This window comes from Lathamus discolor, chromosome 5 (assembly GCF_037157495.1).
Source record: "Lathamus discolor isolate bLatDis1 chromosome 5, bLatDis1.hap1, whole genome shotgun sequence".
Lineage (NCBI taxonomy): Eukaryota > Metazoa > Chordata > Aves > Psittaciformes > Psittacidae > Lathamus > Lathamus discolor.
This window is the reverse complement of record NC_088888.1, coordinates 4,223,865-4,242,680: the sequence shown is the minus strand read 5'-3', so window position 1 is coordinate 4,242,680 and position 18,816 is coordinate 4,223,865. Positions and strand designations below refer to the sequence as shown.

Here is an 18,816-nt window from a genome sequence, read left to right as displayed (position 1 = left end):
TGGGCTGCAATCTCAACCCCGGCTGGCCCGCACTGCACAGCAGGTGCCCAGCTTGTGTTCACGTGGGTGCTTACATGCTCCTCCTTCCCTTTCAGCCATCCTAAGCCCCCTCAAGTTATTAGCGCTGATATTAAAGGCATTCATCAGAGCTGGGAAACATCTTCACTGACATTGCCAGAATAGCTGGGATCAGATGCTGTCCCATGATGCAGCACTGGTTGTTGGAGCAATTCTAATATTTTTCTTTCTTCTTATTTGGGTTTTGTTTTTTTTTTTTTAAGTGCTTTCAAATTTTAGGATTTCAAATTTAGAACGTCCCCATTCACTGCTTTAAGTTGTTGAGCTCCATAAGCGCTGCTGGTTTTTGTGGCTCTCTACAGTGACACAAAGCAGTATGAAAAGCTGGAGCCTGCGAGAGCAAGCAGGAGAGGGTCCTTTATTCTCCTCAGCAATAGCTGTGTAATAAAGCTGTACTGCAACAATGGCTGCCCTGCAGTGTTTGCTCACTAGGAGGGATTAGGAACACAACACCAGAGATAGAAATGGTAAAATGAGCAGGTTTGGTCCACTTTGAAGTGTTGCTGGTGAAGTGAAGAAGCCTCCTGGTTTAGCAAGCTGTGTCCTAGGCTTTTCTGGTGCTGGCTAAGGACCACCAAATTCCCTGTATCTCTTCATCTGAATGTCCTTAGGGGGAGATGCTAGGTCTTGATCTACATTCTCCAGCTTGGTTTATTTTATTTTCTATCAGCAGTGAATTTAAATGTCGAAAGGAGTCTTGGCCCTCCATCAGTATCGGGCATTTTTGGATTGCTTCCCCCATTCCTGAGGCTTCTGGATATTGCTCATTGCTGGAGCAGGACATGAAATGCTGTGGACTGATAATCCGTTGGCATGGGCAGTCTTCAAAGAGCACATGCCATTTCTCAAAATCTGGGACATGCAAACATGTACGTGTGTGTTGAACACTCGAGAAGGAAACGGGCAGCAGCTAGCAATGCTCTTTGTTAAGCAGTCTGTGGATCCTTTGCCAAGAGATGGAGAGGAACCTGTTGCAGTGCCAGTGGTACCCAGAGAACAACAGAGGGTACCAAATGCTCCTATTTCCTCAGCTTCTCAGTAAATTTTGGGCAAGTGACAAAGTGTGGACAGTCACGAAGAAGGAATCAGGACATTTATTCATGCCAAAGACAGAAAATAGGAATTTGTACGTAACTGGGTTGAAATACGAAGACTTGGGAGTCCTTTCTTTGACTACAGCCAGTAATACATGTTTTGAAAGATGGCACAGGAAAACCCAAAAGGTGCCCTTCTAATGGAAGCATTTTTATGTCACCCTTATCGGTGTTGTCCTTATTGCTTCTCCCAGCTGGGAAACAGCTGTTTCCTCACTAGTGAGCAGGCCTTACTTCACAGAAAGGAACCAGCTTTTTCTTAGTATTTCAAATAATGTTTTGACCGTGCCATTTAGTGCAGAATGTAGCTTAGCTTGTGGTGGTTCTGTGTTGCTTCCAGAAACTTTCACTCTAATGCTGCATTAGTAAATAAAGAAGATAGCGGCCATTTCAGCCCCTGCGAGACCTGAAGCTTGGACACTCAAAGTGGGTCCCTGGACTCCAGTTAACTACCAGTTTGCATGCAAAGATAGCCTTTGAGGATGTAAGTCTATTGCCTCATTCAGAGTGTCTGAGCTCAGGTGGATGGGAATACGTGGCAGTTTCTGTTCTGCATTTCTGTATCGCAGGTTTTCATCAAATGAAATTATTGCAGTCAGGATACAGCTTGAGGAATGTTCCATCTAACCTACCCACAAATTGCCAAGCTCCTGCATGCAGGGTGGTGTCATAACATGGAACAGTGACTAAACCTCATCTATCAGAAAGTAAAGTGTTGGGGGAGAACCCTTTGTGACAGTAACAGCTCTGTACTCACTGCTGAAGGCAGAGCTGCCTCAAAGGAGCGGGTCTTTCCAGCTGGCTAAGGGCTGCTGCAGTTACAAGCAAGTTACAATCCTGAAGGCAGATGATGTGGAACAGAAATCACACATCCTCACAGGTGCTGTCACCTTTCTAAAGTGTGAAGTGTTCTCCCCGCTGTACCATCCTGCTGGGCATCTGACTGCATTGTGCTGGCCGTGTCACTATGCAGTAGCATTTTTGGGGTGGACAAGAGTAGACAAGTGCTTTAGATCTGGCGGGCACACACAACCAAGTGATGTGGAGCAGTCTGCTTGTGGGAGTTAAGCGCTGCGTCTTGGGTAACACCAGACGTCATTCACAAGGAATGGGGTTTTAACTCTTGGCTTGTTCACACTGCAGAAATACATTTCACATCAGTTTGATTTATTTGGGGTTTTTGCTAGAATTACAGTTGTTGCAGCTTCTGTGGTGACAAGCACAATCATCCTTGACACGGCTTTGAAACACCTAGGAAACAGAGAACAGAATCAGTGTTCGAGGTGATGGCAAGCAACCCTGTTCCTCAGACTAGCGCTTTGATGCAGACGTGACTAGATTACACTGTTGTTACTCCTCTGATGGACTCCTTAACACAGCTATGTCAAATAATCAATCTTGGAGACAATAAAAGGAGCCTGACTGTAGGAGACACAATTTTGACAATGTTCTGGGGAGTGCTCTCGGTCTATGGGTTTGTCTCTGGTCTTTGGAGAGCAAGTAGATGATAGGCATCTGGCAATTCTCACTTGATTAAGGATCTTCACAGTAGATGCGCTTAAATGCTAGCAGAAGCAGCTGGAAGAACTAGGAGCTTATATTAGGAGCTAATGATAGCCTGAGTGGAGATAGATGTTGCTCTCATAGCCTGGCTCCAGCATTAAGACCAATGTATCAGTGGAAGTCTAGTTGCAAGTCAAGACAAAGGAGGCTATAGCCAGAAGAGTTTACAGCTGTTTGGAAGAACAACAGAGCAGGCTGGAAAGTTCTGCAAGAGAGCACAGATGGGAAGCATAGGGTGGATATGAGAAAGAAATGGAGCATGCTCAGCTAGACTTTGGAGTCAGCAGATAGAGGAGGTGGTACATCTAGGATGATCACCTCTCTTTGCTCAGTAGCATTTGGTGGTACTTAGTTCAAAACAGATGTAAACTTGTTTGTTTTTATGAAGATGGTGGTGAGAAAGAGCAGGAAGCTTGCAAACATGGCCTTGAGATTCAAAGATACGAAGTATGTCGTTACCAAGAATGATGTAGTCCAGCAGCTGGAGGTTTATAAGTGGTTTCCTTGAAGCACTAAATCTTCCACAGGATAAGAATTACGTATCTTCTGTATCTATGCCAGCCTGAGGAGATACCCTCTGCTTTGGAGTAGAATTGGATGCCACGTCTCTATAAGAGAACTTCCTCATGAGGGCTGCTAATTTGGTTAGATGTCTATTTACAGCATAATTAGGCGACATAAGGAGACGTGCTGAATAATGCAGTGGACAGGAAGCTGCCACCCCAGGTAACGCAAAGGCGGGTGTTTCAGTACTGTCAGTACCGTTGAGGCAGCTGTAGTATTACCATGATAAATTTAATGAGTCCTTGGTTTTGGGGTTTGATTTGCGTCTCTAGCTGTGGTTTTATTCTGTGTTGCATAAGAGTATTTTGTTAATCTGTAAATAAAGTGAGTATGTAATAGAAGTGGAAAATGAGCTTACAGAAAACACATTTTAATGCATGCCTAAATGATTTCCTTTAATGGCTATTTTTAGCCGGGTGGGTGCAGTCCTTCCCTTTGGTAACCCAAAGGCACCTCTCTCATTCTGTTTTCATGCAAATTAGGCCTCCCACACCATTAAATCATGTTTTATTGACCCTGAGCCTGCGAAGAAATGGACTGAACTTTAATATGCTACATTACCATATCATAAAATACAATTTGTAGATCTTATTTAGATTCTGTGCTGCTGCACTTCCTCTAAATAATTGTTATTACTGAAGAAGATTTACAGGCACCATTGAAATAAGTACTCTCCATTTTGTATGCACTGAAACACCGGCTCTGCGTGATTCCACATCTAAACTCTCCTGCTCCTGATTCTTCTCTGAAATGAAACAAGTCACAGTATGCTGTTAGTTGCTAATAGGGCTTCTAACATGGCAGTATCCAGAACTTGCTCTGACTTTGCACAGTACCAGGATTTCACCTCTTCACTGCTAAGTTTGCGCTAACTTTGCAAATGAAGTGTTCATCTTCAGGCTGTGAATGGTTATTTTGCACATCCCCATCCCCATTATTGTCACATGCACAGCATCAGCTGTTATGCAGCACTTGGCAGGAAAATGCTGTGTTCCTTGGGAAGTGCAAGTAAAATACTGTCCTCCCACAAACTTTGGAATAAGCTGCACACATACTCAGCTTGACAAGGTACATGGCCTTGCTTTCTGTTATTACAGATAGCTGCAGCCTCTTGGAGCCAAGGGAAAGGGTGCATGCTGAGATTTCATAATGATTAACCAGAGAGAAATGTCGATGAGTCACTCAAAGAGTATAGCTCTCACCAAGGAACTAATGTTTTGCTTATGTTGGCAGCCTTGGAGAATGACATTTATCTGTAGCACAACCTAGGGATGGCTAAAAAATACTCGATTGTTTTCTGGACGATGTCTCACCCTCCTTGTAGAAGGACCACTTCAGAAGAGGGAGGGTGTTCAGCCGTGCTGTCGTTTCAGTACGTGATCATTTTCAGTGCTCCAGTAAAAGTGCTGGTTTTGGTCCGAGTCTCGTGTCAGACAGGCCAAGCAGGAGCCTTTCTGCGTTCAGGCAGGACTGCCTTTGAGATGCTCTCCTGCTCACCTCCACCCAGCAAGCTCCATGTCAGCAAGCCAAGTCCCCACAGTCATCTGGGTCTCACAGCAGCTTGAAACTGGCAGAGTTTCAAAGCTTGTTAAGAAGAATTTTCAGGCTAATTTCCCCCCTCACAGGGACTTCCTGAGAATATTCACTACCCTTAAGAGTCAGGGCATTTAAGGTTATGTCTAATTTCAGAATTATTTATCTAAATCTGGAGCATGAATTAGTCATTTCGAATTGGACTCTTGAACTGTCAATACTTACTGCATTACCACATCAGCTAAAAAAGAAAAAAGACTATAAGCTTTTCCAGTCGTACCATGTAGAACACAAAGAGGTTATAGACCAAGGAGCAATGGCTGCTATATTGAAAGAATTATTTATTGTGTATATATATATATATATGTGTATGTATACATGTATACATTAGGAAGAAGTTATTGGAAGAAATTCTTCACTATGAGGGTAGTAAAGCACTGGCACAGGGCGCCCAGAGAAGCTGTGGCTGCCTCATCCCTGGCAATGTTCAAGGTCAGGTTGGACAGGGCTTGGAGCAACCTGCTCTAGTGGAAGGTGTCCCTGCCTATGGCAGGGGGTTGGAACTGGATGAGCTGTAAGGTGTCCTCCAACCCAAACCATTCTGTGATTCTATACGTGCATATATGTGTTTCTAAAAACAGTTTCCCTATTCAGTTATGTGTGGCAGTGAAAATTGAATATCACTTTTGAAGTCTTTTGCAAGGGTAGGATGCCTAATAAATCTAGAATTAGAATTCACTATTTCAGTTGGAAGGGTTGTAGAGCAATCATCTAGTCCAGTGATGTTCTGGTCCAAATCCTGAGAAGTGTTAATGTTTAACCACGAGATATGTTATGAAATCTGTTTAACATGAGAAATTTACTTTACGTAAAAATAAGCAATGGAGCGTATCAGGATGCCTGTTACTTATTTTTTTTTTCCTAAGAAAACCACTAAGATAGTTGCTGATAGTTGAAGAAAGTAAATGACTAAGCAGTCTGTTCCAAGAGTTCTCATTTTTTCTGTACCATATGTGTGAGGAAGTAAATATGGGAATACACAATATAAGTAATTCTCTATGGTAAAAACCTTTTGATTTTAATAGACTCTGAAAAGTTAAGGGACTGCTATCTCATAAACTAGACAAATAAGCAGAAACACTTCTAATAATCTTTTAAAATGTGGAAATACTCTTTTAAATAAGTTATCTGATGTCCAGCTCCGTCACATGTATCCCATTACTCTGACATGTTTAAAGTGCTCAGCAGACGGTGATGGCTTATTCTGTTCTTTTTCCTTCAGATTATTTGGAAATACATATGATGACTCCAAGGGGCTACCAGCCCTGCTTCCTTAGGGCTCAGTTCAGCACTGTTTACATTCCTGATTGACTAATCCTTAAGGCCATCCTTTGTCAGGACATCACCTAAAGGTTTCTGTGGATGTCTGTGTAGAGCCCTTAGCATTAAAAAAAGAACCATTCAGTAAATCCACTTGTGATAGTAAGCACTAACTATAGTAGTAAGCATTGTGCAGCATCATGGCATCATGTCTTAGTATGCTTAAGGGAGATGATGTGTAGTTAATGTGAAGAAAGGTCTCTGACTTACTTCAACTAATGGTAGGGTGTTTTTTGGTTTTTGTGTTTGTGGTTATTTTTTTAGCTGAACTCTTCATGGAACAGCAGCATCTCAAAGAAGCAGGCTTTTGTATCCAGGAGGCAGCTAGTCTTTTCCCCACATCTCACGCTGTACTGTACATGCGGGGGAAGCTTGCAGAGATGAAAGGCAATTTGGAGGAGGCGAGGCAATTGTATGATGAAGCACTCACAGTGAATCCAGCTGGAGTGGAAATTATGCACAGCCTGGTGAGTTTGCAGGGGCTCAGCTCCATTATAGTATTTATGTTCTTGATTAACTGTAATAAGAGGAAAGAGGGCTCATACTTGCTCTGGGTTTCATTATCTTCCTAATCCTGAGAGCAAGTGACTGATCCAAGAATAAACTGGGTAGCTTGAACCTCTGTTTTAAGACTGGATTAAATGTTTTTAACTAATTAGGACTTGTGTCAAAAGTAAATATTTTAGTGATGGTTTTAGAAATCAACTCACTGTCTTTGCTGCTTTTCCTACTAACTGTTACACGTTTTAAATTAGCAGTACACCGATGTTTGAAAGATCTCAACTAAGTAACTATAGAATGTAGATATATATGGGGTTTGTACCCCATGGGTACAAATATATACCATGTATATATGGTACTCCATGTATATATGGGGTCAGAGTCTTGTGTCTACTCAAATCAAGATAAACTGTGAGTTTACAGTAAAACTAATCTGTTACTGTCTTAAGCTGCGGCTTAGCTCCAGCCTTGTGTAGGGGCAGTGACTCCATGTTTGTGGGTCTTTTTGGAAACACTCCTACCCAGCAAGTATGTTTCTGTTGCATCATCCCCAAAACAAACTTACTTATAGGCTTAATAATAATAATACAGGGAGCTTTGTGGAAGACCAAAACCCACTTATCTTACAAAATCAGAACAGTTAATCATACTTCATCATGATGTCTCATCTTAACTGCGAGCCTTACTACGCCTCTCTTGGGTTTTAGAAGTCTTTCTTGACTAATGTAATTTTTACGGGAATTCTATACCTGTGTGACTGCTTTGTGTCTTCGCTAGCAGATTTGTATTTCCTGGTATAAATTCGGTCCTGATGAGGTTTGCAGGCAACTCCAAAACTGAAGGGGTGTCAGCTCACAACAGGACAAACGTAAAGTGAAGTTGTAATTGAGAGAAAAGAATAGAACCTACAGGCAAGGAACGAGATATTTTTAATCCTGAATGTTCAGTGCAAAACTAGCAAATGAATAGCTGGTGCATGTGTCCTGGGTTCAGCAGTAGCAGTCATTTTGTCTCCTTCTTAGTACTTCGTGCAGTGCTGTGGTTTTGACTTTCAGCCTGGGAACAGCACTGACAACACCGACGTTTTCAGTTGCTGCTCAGTAATGTTTAGTCTGACCAAGGACTTTGTGAGTCTCAGCTCTGCCAGGGAGGAGGGGAAGCTGGGAGGAAGCAGAGACAGGACACCTGACCCAAACTAGCCAAAGAGGTATTCCATACCACATCACGTCATGCCCGCTATATAAACTGGGAGCAGTTACCCGGAAGGGCGAGATCACTGCTCGGTCGGGCTGGGTATCGGTCGGCGGGTGGTGAGCGGTTGTGTTCTCTTCCCTTGTTATTTTGCTTATCATTATTCTCATTGGTGGTAGCAGCAGTGGTTTGTGTTATACCTTAGTTACTGGGCTGTTCTTATCTCAACCCATGGGAGTTAAATTCTTTCGATTCTCTTCCCCATCCCTCTGGGAGCTGGGGGGGAAGAGGGGGAGTGAAAGAGAGACTGGGTGGTTCTGAGTTACGGCTGGGCTTAAACCACGACAATATGTCAGGGAAAGGTTACGAAATAGTTATGCATATATCAGGCTTATATGGGGCAATAATATTACTTTGTTGCTGTAATCTAACCTTTAGAAAATCAGGCAGTAGAAACTTGGCGAGATAGAATGCATTCTTTGTTCAGGTAGTGTCATGATTTCAGACAAGTTGCTGGTATCAGAGCAGCCATCAAGTTAGATGCCAACATGATATTAATAGCTTTCATTTCTGTCTCATTTTATGGGCAGAACCACATACTGTGTCTTCTCATTTCAGTTTTCTGAAACTGTAGTCATTTGGAATAAAAATTTCTGAGACGCACATCTGCTCTGGCCCAGTTTACTTTGGAAAATGTCACCCAACACGGCTTGACTGTTTCTGAAAATGAAGCTAAAGAAGAGACCTTCAAGGCTTCAGTGACATCTTATTTACTGTGCTTTAGTGCCTCTGGGTTTCGTCAGGAATAGGTAATCTTTGTCATCTATTAATGCACTTTTTACCATCCCTAAGAAAATCCTTCCTAGGTTACCCAAGTTATAACCTTTAAAAACCCACATTTTGTATGTGCTTAGTAGATAGGTATTTCTGAAATCTCTAAGGAGTCTGTGAATGCTCGTTCCCCTCAAACCCCAGTAAGCTACATCTCTTAGTCAAGGAGTAGAAGTAAAATTGAGGAGAGGTTAAAGACAGAGGCTGAGGGCAGAGACTCAGTCTGTGAGCAAGTCGGGAAGAGGAAAGATAAACTTGGTAACAAAGCAAGAGAAATAAGGATAGGAAGAAATTAAGATAGGTAATACTATGTAAGACTGGGTAGATAAGAAGAATGGGACTGGAGTAAGGAAACAGGCCAAGACACATGAGCTGAGGGGCGGGCATGTTGGAAGGGATGAGTTAAAGAGGTCGATTTTATGAGACATTCAAAGGAGCATGAACCTGCAAGTTAGTCACTCCATAGCCTTCAGTCTCCTTAATATTCTGACTCTTCCCATCCTAGTGCCAGTAAATACCAGTGAAAATCACTTGCTTAAGCATGTGCCTCATCTCCTGTAGCTTGAGCATGCTAGCAGCCTGTGTTTTACACCTGTTAGCTAAGATAGCAAAGGTTTGGTCTATCCCTGCTGATACGAATCGTGGCAGTACTTCTAGGATGCCACATAATGGCACTCCTTTGTATATTTTTCCAAAAGCTAGGAAATTGCACATAACAAGTTAAAAGCATCTGATGAGCACTATAGAAAAGCCTCTAAAGAAATTAATCATTCTGCCTTCAGAACAGAGCTTGGAATACTGTGCAGTAAACAAGGCTTTTAGGGCTATGCATCAAACAAAAAGGGCAAAAATAAAATATTGAGTGGCTAAATGATTTTGTCCTGTGTACTGAATGAGACAGTGTCCCCGTGAAGACCTTAAGGCTGGGTTTATGCAACTGAAGTTATAATATAACAAGTGTTAAATTCTGCATCTCCTCAAGGCCATCAGAAGAATTGATACCTTTCTGAAATGTATGTAATAGGCAAGTACTAGCTGTACTGTTATTAAAAATACAAGTTCTTTGAGCACTGTATGTTCAGTTTCTTTCCAGAGGGACATCAATGTCTTGTATTATGCAAGAGGCCAGACAGGATTATCAGCTAGTTCCAAGTGGCTTGAAACTATGGAAGACACACAGGCAGCTGAAATTCAGTTCACACATGCTGTTTCAGTGCTGGTCTCCCCAAACATTTGAGTACGTAGTTTTCCCACTGTAGCGATACTGTTGTGGATGTGTAATAATTTAGGGAAAGAGAGTCTGGTTATGAGAATTGCTGTTTGATTTAGTGCAGCTGCCGTCCAGCCGACCTAGTCCACTTTAAGGGAAAACTCTGCTGCAGACAGGGCCGATTCTCTCTGGTGTATCAGCATCAATTAGCAAAGTAGTCATGTCTCTTCCCCTGGGCTCTCAGAACTGGGTTGTCAAAGCTATATTTGGAGAATTCCAACCTGAAGAGCACTGCTGGCTTTAAATGAAGGACACGAATTTAGCAATGAATGAGTCCATCGAGTGTCAATAGCTTCACTTTTACACAGGGTAGAGTCACCACCATAATAAACACAAGCTCTTTCTCTCTGTAGCTGAAAATGCTATGTTTTACTGTGACTGTAGGGTGTTTACAATAGCTGTCAAATCAGTGTGCTTTCCATATAAAGGATGCTGCTGCATGGAAGAGCTGCACTATACAGCAGGACTGCAGTACTGAATGCGTCTGATGAGGCGGGTACCGCACACTGCTTCATTGTAAGGGCTGTTGGCACTTGGTGTCCGATACTGTGGTTAGGAAACCACAAGCACACTGAAAATACCACATAGTTGTGCTGCTTCTTGATAGCACTTACACTTTTTAAGCGATGCCACAGGATCCTTAAGCCTGTATTAAGAATCCACCAATGGCCTTTACAAAGTAAATACTACGGGCTAATACCTAATCTAAGGAAGCACATTTGTTGAGGAGTTCTGTTTTCATTTGGAAAATAGAATCAGTTTAGTGGGCTCTTGGGAACACTCTTATGTACCACAGGGCTCCTGATGAGGTGTGGAGCTACTCCTTTGGTTGAACAACTCTGCTGTCAGAAACAATTAGCTTGTCTTGGCCCTTAGAAACTGTGCATGCTGTAAGACCACAGCTCTTTTTAAGAAATACAACTTACTAGAGGTGTATTTTCCACATTTCTCCTCATTCTGTCTAACCTGTTTCCGTCTTAGCTGCCTTTATTAGAACAGCCCTGTTCTTTTCTTCTTTCCCTTTCTGGAGCCTGCTCACAAGGATTATAGAGCCCTTCTCCCTCCCAAAGGGGCTGATGGAGATTCCACTAAGTGGGTATATTCACTGGTCCAGGAACAAGAGCGTAGCCTGTATCCCCTCGTCTTACGCTGTGACTAGTCAGCCATGCCAGATGCTGATCTCTGACAGCACATTTCTAAACAAAATCACTACAGCTTACTTCTTCCAGCAGGTTCCAAATTTGGTTATATAACATCACGATATACACAGCTTTGGGATGGTGGTAACAAAACTGACATGTGCCCAACCAAGTCAGAAAATATAACATAAGCCAGAGCAGATGACACCTCCTTGTAAAGCAAGAAACAAATCCACCTACCTGTATGTCGCTAGAGAAATTGAGATTTGCTAGTTCCCAGCCACAGTGCATTCAGTATCATTCTCCCTTTGATTCAGAGGAGGAGAAAATCAAAGCCAGCATGTTGGATTTGAGTCCTAAAGCTCCATACATAATATTGCAAGAAAAACTAGAAACATGCTGAGATATTCAGAAGACTCCTGCCCGGCATGCATCTCACATAGGACTTTGTCGAGTTAGAACAATTCTCAACGTTTTAGTACAGGGAAGAAGAAAGAAAATCATGTATTTAAAGGGGGGAAAAATGGGCAGTCTGATCTCCTTCACTGTGCCAGATTTAATGAAAACAACAAAAAATACCATCAAACCAAATTAAAATTGCTTGAATCATTCTTAAGTCTTACTGATTGCAGTAGAAGATGGTGATGGTTCCTCACTTCTTTCAAAGGCTGGGGCAAAGATGATAAGGTTGTTATCAAAGTGCCATGAAGCTGCCTGCACTGCCTCATCCCTATGCTCGATAGCAAAGCAAAATGAAATGTATATTGGGCTTTGTTTGGTGGGTTTTTCCGGAGGTTAAATTGGAAAGCAATGTTTATAAAGTAATTCTGTGTTCTGTTGTGAGCACAGAAATGTGTGGCAAATATAATCTAGTGTAAATGAGTTTGATTTGTTCTGTAATCAAGTTAAATAGAATATACAGGTAACATCAGTTGTGCTGATCATGAGAGTTCTGCTTTTTCTTAGAGAGACAGTCATCTGTAGCACAAAACATGATTGGCAGCCGTGCAGAAGGGCTTTACAGTCATATACTGTGCAGTCCTACCTCTAACCAAAGTAGGAGAAACTAGCTTCCCACACATCTGGGTTGAAGTCACGTCAGCTGAGCCAACAAATTGACTGTAGGCTGTTTTGTGACCCTTGTTTTCTGACATTTGTAGATTTTGGCCTTTCCCCAAGAGGGCCTGGTTATTTTTTGAAGAAGTTCCTATGGTGAATGCAGTTTGAGTCATGGAATGGTGGAGGTTGTAAAGGGTCTTGGGGAGATCATGTAATCCAGCCCACTGCTCAAGCAGGTTCAGCTAAAGCAGGGTACCAGGACTGTGTCCAGCTGAAGGCTGAGTATCTCCAAGGATGGAGACTCCCCAGCCTCTCTGGGCAACTTCCTCCAGTGTTTGATCATCCTTACAACAAACAAAGCTGAACCTCATGTTTAAATGGAATTTTTTCTCTTTGGTTTCTGCACATCCAGTCACAAGGCAGTCTGGTTCCATCTTCTTTACACCTTACCCTCAGATGTTTAACCATATTGGTAAGATCCCACCTGAGACTTCTATTCTACATTAACAGTCCCAGTTATCTCCGCTTCTCCTTGTATGACAGATGCTCCAGCCCCTTAATGATCCCAGTGGCCCTTTGCTGGACTCTTTCCAGTAAGTCCATGCCCTCCTCCTACTGAGGAGCCCAGAACCAGACACAGCACTCCAGGCGTGGCCTCACTAGTACAGAGTAAAGAGGAAGGAGTGCCTCGCTCAGACTTGTGGCAGCACTCTTCCTCGTGCAGTCCAGGATGCCATTAGCTGCCTTTGCAGCAAGGGCACATTGCTGGCTCGTGGCCAGCTTGTTGTCCATCAGGGCCTTCTCTGCAAAGCTGCATTCCATCCAGTCATACCCACAAAGTGAGGGCAGGCAAATGTGGTACTTCTGAGGTTATGACTTCAGTCAGGGACATCCTGAAGTAGATGCAGGTTCTACTTGCTTAATAATTCACAGTGGATTTCTCCTTCATGAACTTGTCTTGAGCCTGTTGTCTTTCAGCATTGACAGTACCCTTCGGCAAGGAGACCCACAGGTCTACTTTCTGTTGTACAAAGAGCTGCCAAACTATATGTTCTGGATGCAGCTTTTCCTTAGCCAAACTGATGCACCTAGGTCAAATTCTGGAAGACATAACACATCACTGATTCTTAATCATCCCCCTTCCATTACTGATTTTATAGATACCTATCACCAGACCAGTCCCATTCCTTTCATTATTGCTGTTGCCTCTCTCTGAACTTCTAACAGTTCTTATTAAGATAAGAAGACTAGAGCAAATAATGCTCCCAGAACAGACTAGCTTAGCTTCAAAGGTAGTGTTGGAGTCTCAATATTAAAAAACCTCTCACTGTCCCATGGTCTTCTACTCATATAATTATTACCTATATGCATTTTCATACAAATACAACATTCTATTTGAAATCTTTTGTATACATTCTATTTGAAACCTTTTGTATTAACCTGATCTCATTATCACAGCCGTTTCCATCTTCTCATGCCTGCAGGGTCTCTATTATTTTCTGAATGGTCAGCACCCCTGATTGAATGCATTGTGATTTATAATATCAAGGAGCAATGTAACGGTGTTGTCTTGGGTCCTTGCAGAGATGTCAGTGTCCCAGTCTGAATACAACGCAGACAAGAAGCCTGCAGCTCTAGTCTTTGATATATTCTTCATTCTGCTTGCTAGAGACATCCTTTCAGCTGAAGAACACAAATTTCTCTCTGCTGGTAATGCTAGAAGCTGAAGAGCTTGCTTGACAGAAGGGGTTTTTATGATGTTCCTTTTGTCCTTTTGATTAGATTTGAGTGTTTAAAAACTATATGATGATTTGTTTAAATCTACTGCTCTTAATTGTTTAGTTGGATGCAGGGGCTGAATACAAAGAAAGAGCCTTTACAAAGAGTCCTGAACTGTTTAATTTGGCCTTCATTGTGTACTTAGGATGCAATTGCATGTTCATTTTAGAAGAAGAGTCAACCCATTGTCTCCAGACTCTCATTTGGTAGCATCAGGATAATTCGAAGACTACAGTTTCCCCTGAGTAGAACATGGAAATGAATTATTTCTGTTCATTTATCTCATTTTACCTCACAGTATGGTGCATGCATCCTTGTTTTCAAAGGCATCCATTCACATAATAAAAACATAGCTTGATTGCTTAATATTTTCAAGGATGGCATGCATTACTTCCTTGGGGATTTGTTTCACGCTGCCATGAAGTAATCATATAAATCATGGGACAGATTCTCAGCATGGGTAAATTATTATAACTCCATTGTCTCTATGTCTTGTAAGGTGGCTAGGACCCTAATTAAAAGCATTTTTACATTGAAAGCTGAAGTTAGAATGCATTCTGTGCTTAAATGTGGGAACAAAAGAGCATAGTTTTAACATTAAGAGTTATTTATCATCTGAGGAGCTGCTTTATGTCCATGGTTTATCCAGTTTGTTAGCTATTTTGTAGGTAAGTACAGCGTGCTCTGTTTCCATTTTCTAGTGACATTTCTTGCTCAGGTTTTTTTTTTGTATTTGGATACAGGGAATTAAACATCACAATTAAAATGCATCCCCAAGTAGTCTAGGACAACTGTGCGTTTGTCCTGAGTGTAATTAGGTGGATAGTTGTATCTAGAGTCACAATGAGCAACATGTTTTGGAGATACTTCTTCTTAGCTGCATTTGATGCTCCCTTTGCTCTGCTTTTGGCAAAGGTGATAGGCAGTATTAGGCATTGGGTAATTTTGATGAAGTGGACAGTTCCTGTTGTGATACTGAAAATGTTTTACATAATCACAGCTATCATTTAAAGGGAATCTTTGACAAATTGCTGTCATAAGAACTTGAATCTCAGTAGATAATGATAGCAAAATGAATTTGTAACTGTTCTTTAGCATACAAAACAATGGAAGCTTTAATAGTAACACCATTTTTTAGGTTTTTCTTAAGTGTATACAGTACATTCATTATATTAAATATTTTTGGACGGTAACAGATTGTATTATTTCTGTTTATTATCCAGAATTTCTGTATGTGAAACCTGTTTCAAGCGAGAGTTATTTGTAAGGTTTAGACTCACTATGGCTTTTAATTACATCGCGTCTGTGTGATCCTAGGTCTGTGTGGCTTCTGAGTTATCACATAGTGAGATGCACAGAAATAGAAAGGTGAAAGCCAACATTGCAGATTACAGTACGTAAGACTTAATGTATGCCGTGTCCTCCAAACCTGTGAAGCCACGAGCCATGTTACTGGGACTGTTTATATAAGGGATGCTGACACAGAGGTGATCTCTTGGCATTTTAGAAGGAGCGAGATTGAGCACCCAAAGGCAAGATGCGGGACGGAGCAAGCGAGTTCCTGCTTTCCCTTCCCAAACCCAGCGCCGTTTCATGGCATGTATCAAAACACTTCAGGCGAGGGCTTTGCTGCTGTTGTGCAACAGGGTGGGTCCTTCCTCTTCCAGAGAGCGCAGAACCGCAACTCAAGTCATTTTCCATTGAAGGCAATTCACTGAAGAGGGCTGGAGAGGAGGTGGAGCCCTGGCTCCCTCCATCCCCAGCACTGCCAGCTCCGCTGCACTTTCAGCTGTGATTATGTGTCACACTTTACACTGAACCTCTGTGAAACAGGGATGAAGCTACTAATCTACTTCATCTGGGGTTTGTGGAGCTTAATTAATATCTGCACGTACTTTGAGATGACAGGCGCTCTGTAAGCACAAGATCTTATTTATTGTAATTATATGTCTTGATTCCTGTGGTGCTTTATTCATTTGGGCTTTTGGACCACAAATTATTTTGGGCAAAGTACTGCTACTGTTCAGCACAAATGATGTGCTTTATAGCGCTGAGTACCCTTATGTCCCTAAATGTAAGTAGTGATGAAAACATTATTGCAGTGGGAGTGGGATTAGGAGGCAAATCTATGAACTATTTCCTCTCTAGCAAAGATTTGTTTTCATTAGAGGAGTCCGCCTTGCCTGTGTGTTTTGCCTTGCCCTCCATCATAGTGATGAATTGTTAGAGCAACGCTGTGAAGGACAGAGTAAAACAGAAGCAAATGTGAATCCGATGGCTTTCTAGCACAGCCCTCTTCTCTTCCTGGGAATAAGATATGACAACGCCTGCAAAAAATAGCTTTTTGCAAGGGGGGAGGGAGGAAGGGAGGGAGGGAGCTTCCTTTCTCTGACAGTGAATGTATCCTTCTGCTCTGCAAATTCAGTGTGTGCAGAACGTCTTTGTACCAGTACAGTTCTGCAGCTTCCCCTGGTGAGAAGGGGGTTGGATTTTTAAGAGAGACATGACAGAGCTAAAGGTAGGAAAAGCATTGGAGTAGACAGTCATTGCAAGCCTTTCCAAAAATGGAGCAACCTTGAACAAAGTGCCTTTTTTTTCCCCCCCTTCTTTCTTAATTAAGTAATAGTGACAGTCAACAGGAGATTCTAGCAACCCAAAGGAAGAGCAGTGACGTCTTCCGTGATGCAGCCGGGAGAGCAACAGACTCTGGGGCTCTCTTAGGTCTACCTAATATGGAGTGTACAAGAAAACACTGGAAGGATGAATTTGCTAAGCCCTAGTCTCCAGCAGGATATTTTTGGACTACTCTGGTACTACAGAATGTTTCAACGGTTCAGCCCACCCCATAAGTTTTACCTTGATGTGGGGAAATCCCTATGGACTGCTAACAATTTTTCTCAGGTTTTTTTCTATTCAGTGCACTGCATTTCCCCAGTGCAGGCAAATGGTGATCTATAGGTATATAGAGTCTAAGCAAGAAGGGGAGGGGAAAGACGTGGAAGGGACATAGAAGAGACTGCTGCTTACTTTAAAATACCAAGGTAAAGCATTGACGACTCAGAGACAGTTAAAATCACTTCTTTTCTCTACCATTAGCCGTTCAGCAGGTTGTTTCTTCCTTTTCCATCCCTCTCTGCCTTGTAGATTTTTGCAGGAGATGAACCTAAGCTTGATTTGCCCCACAAGGCTCTTTTGATGCTATTTATTTGCTATTTTATCCAAGAAAGGTAAAATTCACTGCAAAGAATCTGAAAGTGCACTTAGGTCAGAAGCTTGTTCCAGTGGCGTTGAAGGAGTGTCTGAAAACAACAGAACAATCAATCCAGGACCAAGAAATTGGGAGGAGCTCCTCAGCCCTTCGGAAAATTCGACTCCTGAGGCAAGAACTTAATATAGGTTTCCTGTTTGTTCTTTGTGACATCTAAACTTGTGCATGTTTTACATGTTGGAAACACTCCTCTTGCCCCTTTCCTCTTGTCCTTTCTCATGCTTCTATAAAGCTCCACTCTTATCAATGAGCTGCTGTTTAATACTGCTAATGCTGCCGAAACTGCTCAAAAGAGAATTCCCAGGTGGAAGCAGAGGAGAGGAAATAAACCCAAACTGCCCATGTTTGGGTCAGGGGTGGGCAGGAAAGATCCTGACTTGCCAGGGCAGCAAAACAAAGACTGGGAAGTGATACACTTGGTTTCTGCAGGTATGTCTGGAAACTAATAGTGAATGCTATGGGGAGAAAAAAGCTGCATCAGCTAAAGGATGCAGGTTTATCTGCTGTAAATTGGTGCTGGAGATTGAAGAGGGTTCCTGGCCTTTGGTGCAGAGAGGTTCTGGAGCAGCCTTCTAGGATGAGATGTGGGAGAAGCAATCTGACCCCTATGATACTGGAGCTTGATCTGTTTACCAGGGATGGAGGGGGCAGTCCCAAAGGTCTCTGTAAGCAGGACTGAAGCAGACCCAAAAGAGTGACAGCCCATGCAGGCATGCAGTCTGCCTTCCCCAGACTACCAGTAACTGAATTCATACTGTGACCATACTTGTGACCTGAAACCAGAGCATCCCCCTAATAATGTCTTACAGGCCCACCTGCTGTCCTGCCTTCCTGTTTGCTTTTTCTGTTAAAGAACTTCTATTCCCAGAAGCATTCTGTAATTATTTTTAGCTTTATTATTCTTTAGATTAGAGGTGGAGTTTGAATGTTGTTAAGGCTTCCCTGGAACACAGCCCTGACCTCCAGCTTTCTATATATATATTTAATGAGCTGTCAAGTGACTTGTGTGTATCATGGAGTGAAATGATGGATGTAGCTGGACTCACAGGAGAGTCGCATTGAAGTTCTCTTAAAAATAAGCAGCATTGTGGCAGCTCAGCTCTATTGACAATAACGTCAAGTCAGGTTTAATAGCATAGTTCCTTATTGAATGAATCCGCCCTGTAGGAAACAGTATGAGCATCCTGTGTGTGCACAAGAGAAAAAAATCACTGTTAATCCCTTGGGAGGAAAAATATAAGATTAACGGAACAGTTGAATGAGTCTAATAAGAATCAGATGGCAAGAATGTTAATTTGGGGCAGATACTCGTATAAGCTGTCTGACGGTGTAATGCAGTAGTTTCCATATATCACCAAATGCCATGTATTCTCCTTGGATGCATATCTGCAAGTTGTAATTTAATGGATTTGCACCTCTTCTGTATGGCTCCCTGACAGAACAACAGGGGATTTTCAAGCTAATCACCTTTCAGTGAGGAGATTTATGACCAGTGTAGTGAGCTGAGCCTTCCTTCCATCATGAAGGGCACAGACTGGAGGCAGTCGTTGGGCACAGCATACCAAC

General features: G+C 42.3%; 1 protein-coding gene and 1 long non-coding RNA gene across 7 annotated transcripts in view; one reads left to right on the top strand and one right to left on the bottom strand.

Moving 5' to 3' along the window:
* The window catches only part of TTC7A (tetratricopeptide repeat domain 7A), a 180,711-nt gene that overhangs the window by 134,573 nt on the left and 27,322 nt on the right, over positions 1-18,816 (top strand). For 4 of the 6 annotated variants that reach the window (XM_065679466.1, XM_065679463.1, XM_065679464.1 and 1 more), the window contains one exon: positions 6,477-6,679. The exons of 1 other annotated variant lie outside the window; for it this stretch is intronic. In XM_065679466.1, coding sequence (XP_065535538.1) covers positions 6,477-6,679 — 203 coding nt within the window. Of the gene's footprint in view, positions 1-6,476; positions 6,680-8,522; positions 9,019-18,816 lie in introns of those variants that run through there. One more of the 6 variants, XM_065679465.1, reaches the window with a different exon arrangement.
* Positions 2,285-18,816, bottom strand: part of LOC136014620 (uncharacterized) — a 52,478-nt gene continuing 35,946 nt past the window's right edge. Inside the window, exon 9 of the long non-coding RNA XR_010612802.1 lies at positions 2,285-2,423. This is a non-coding gene — a long non-coding RNA (uncharacterized LOC136014620). The remainder of the gene's footprint in view (positions 2,424-18,816) is intronic.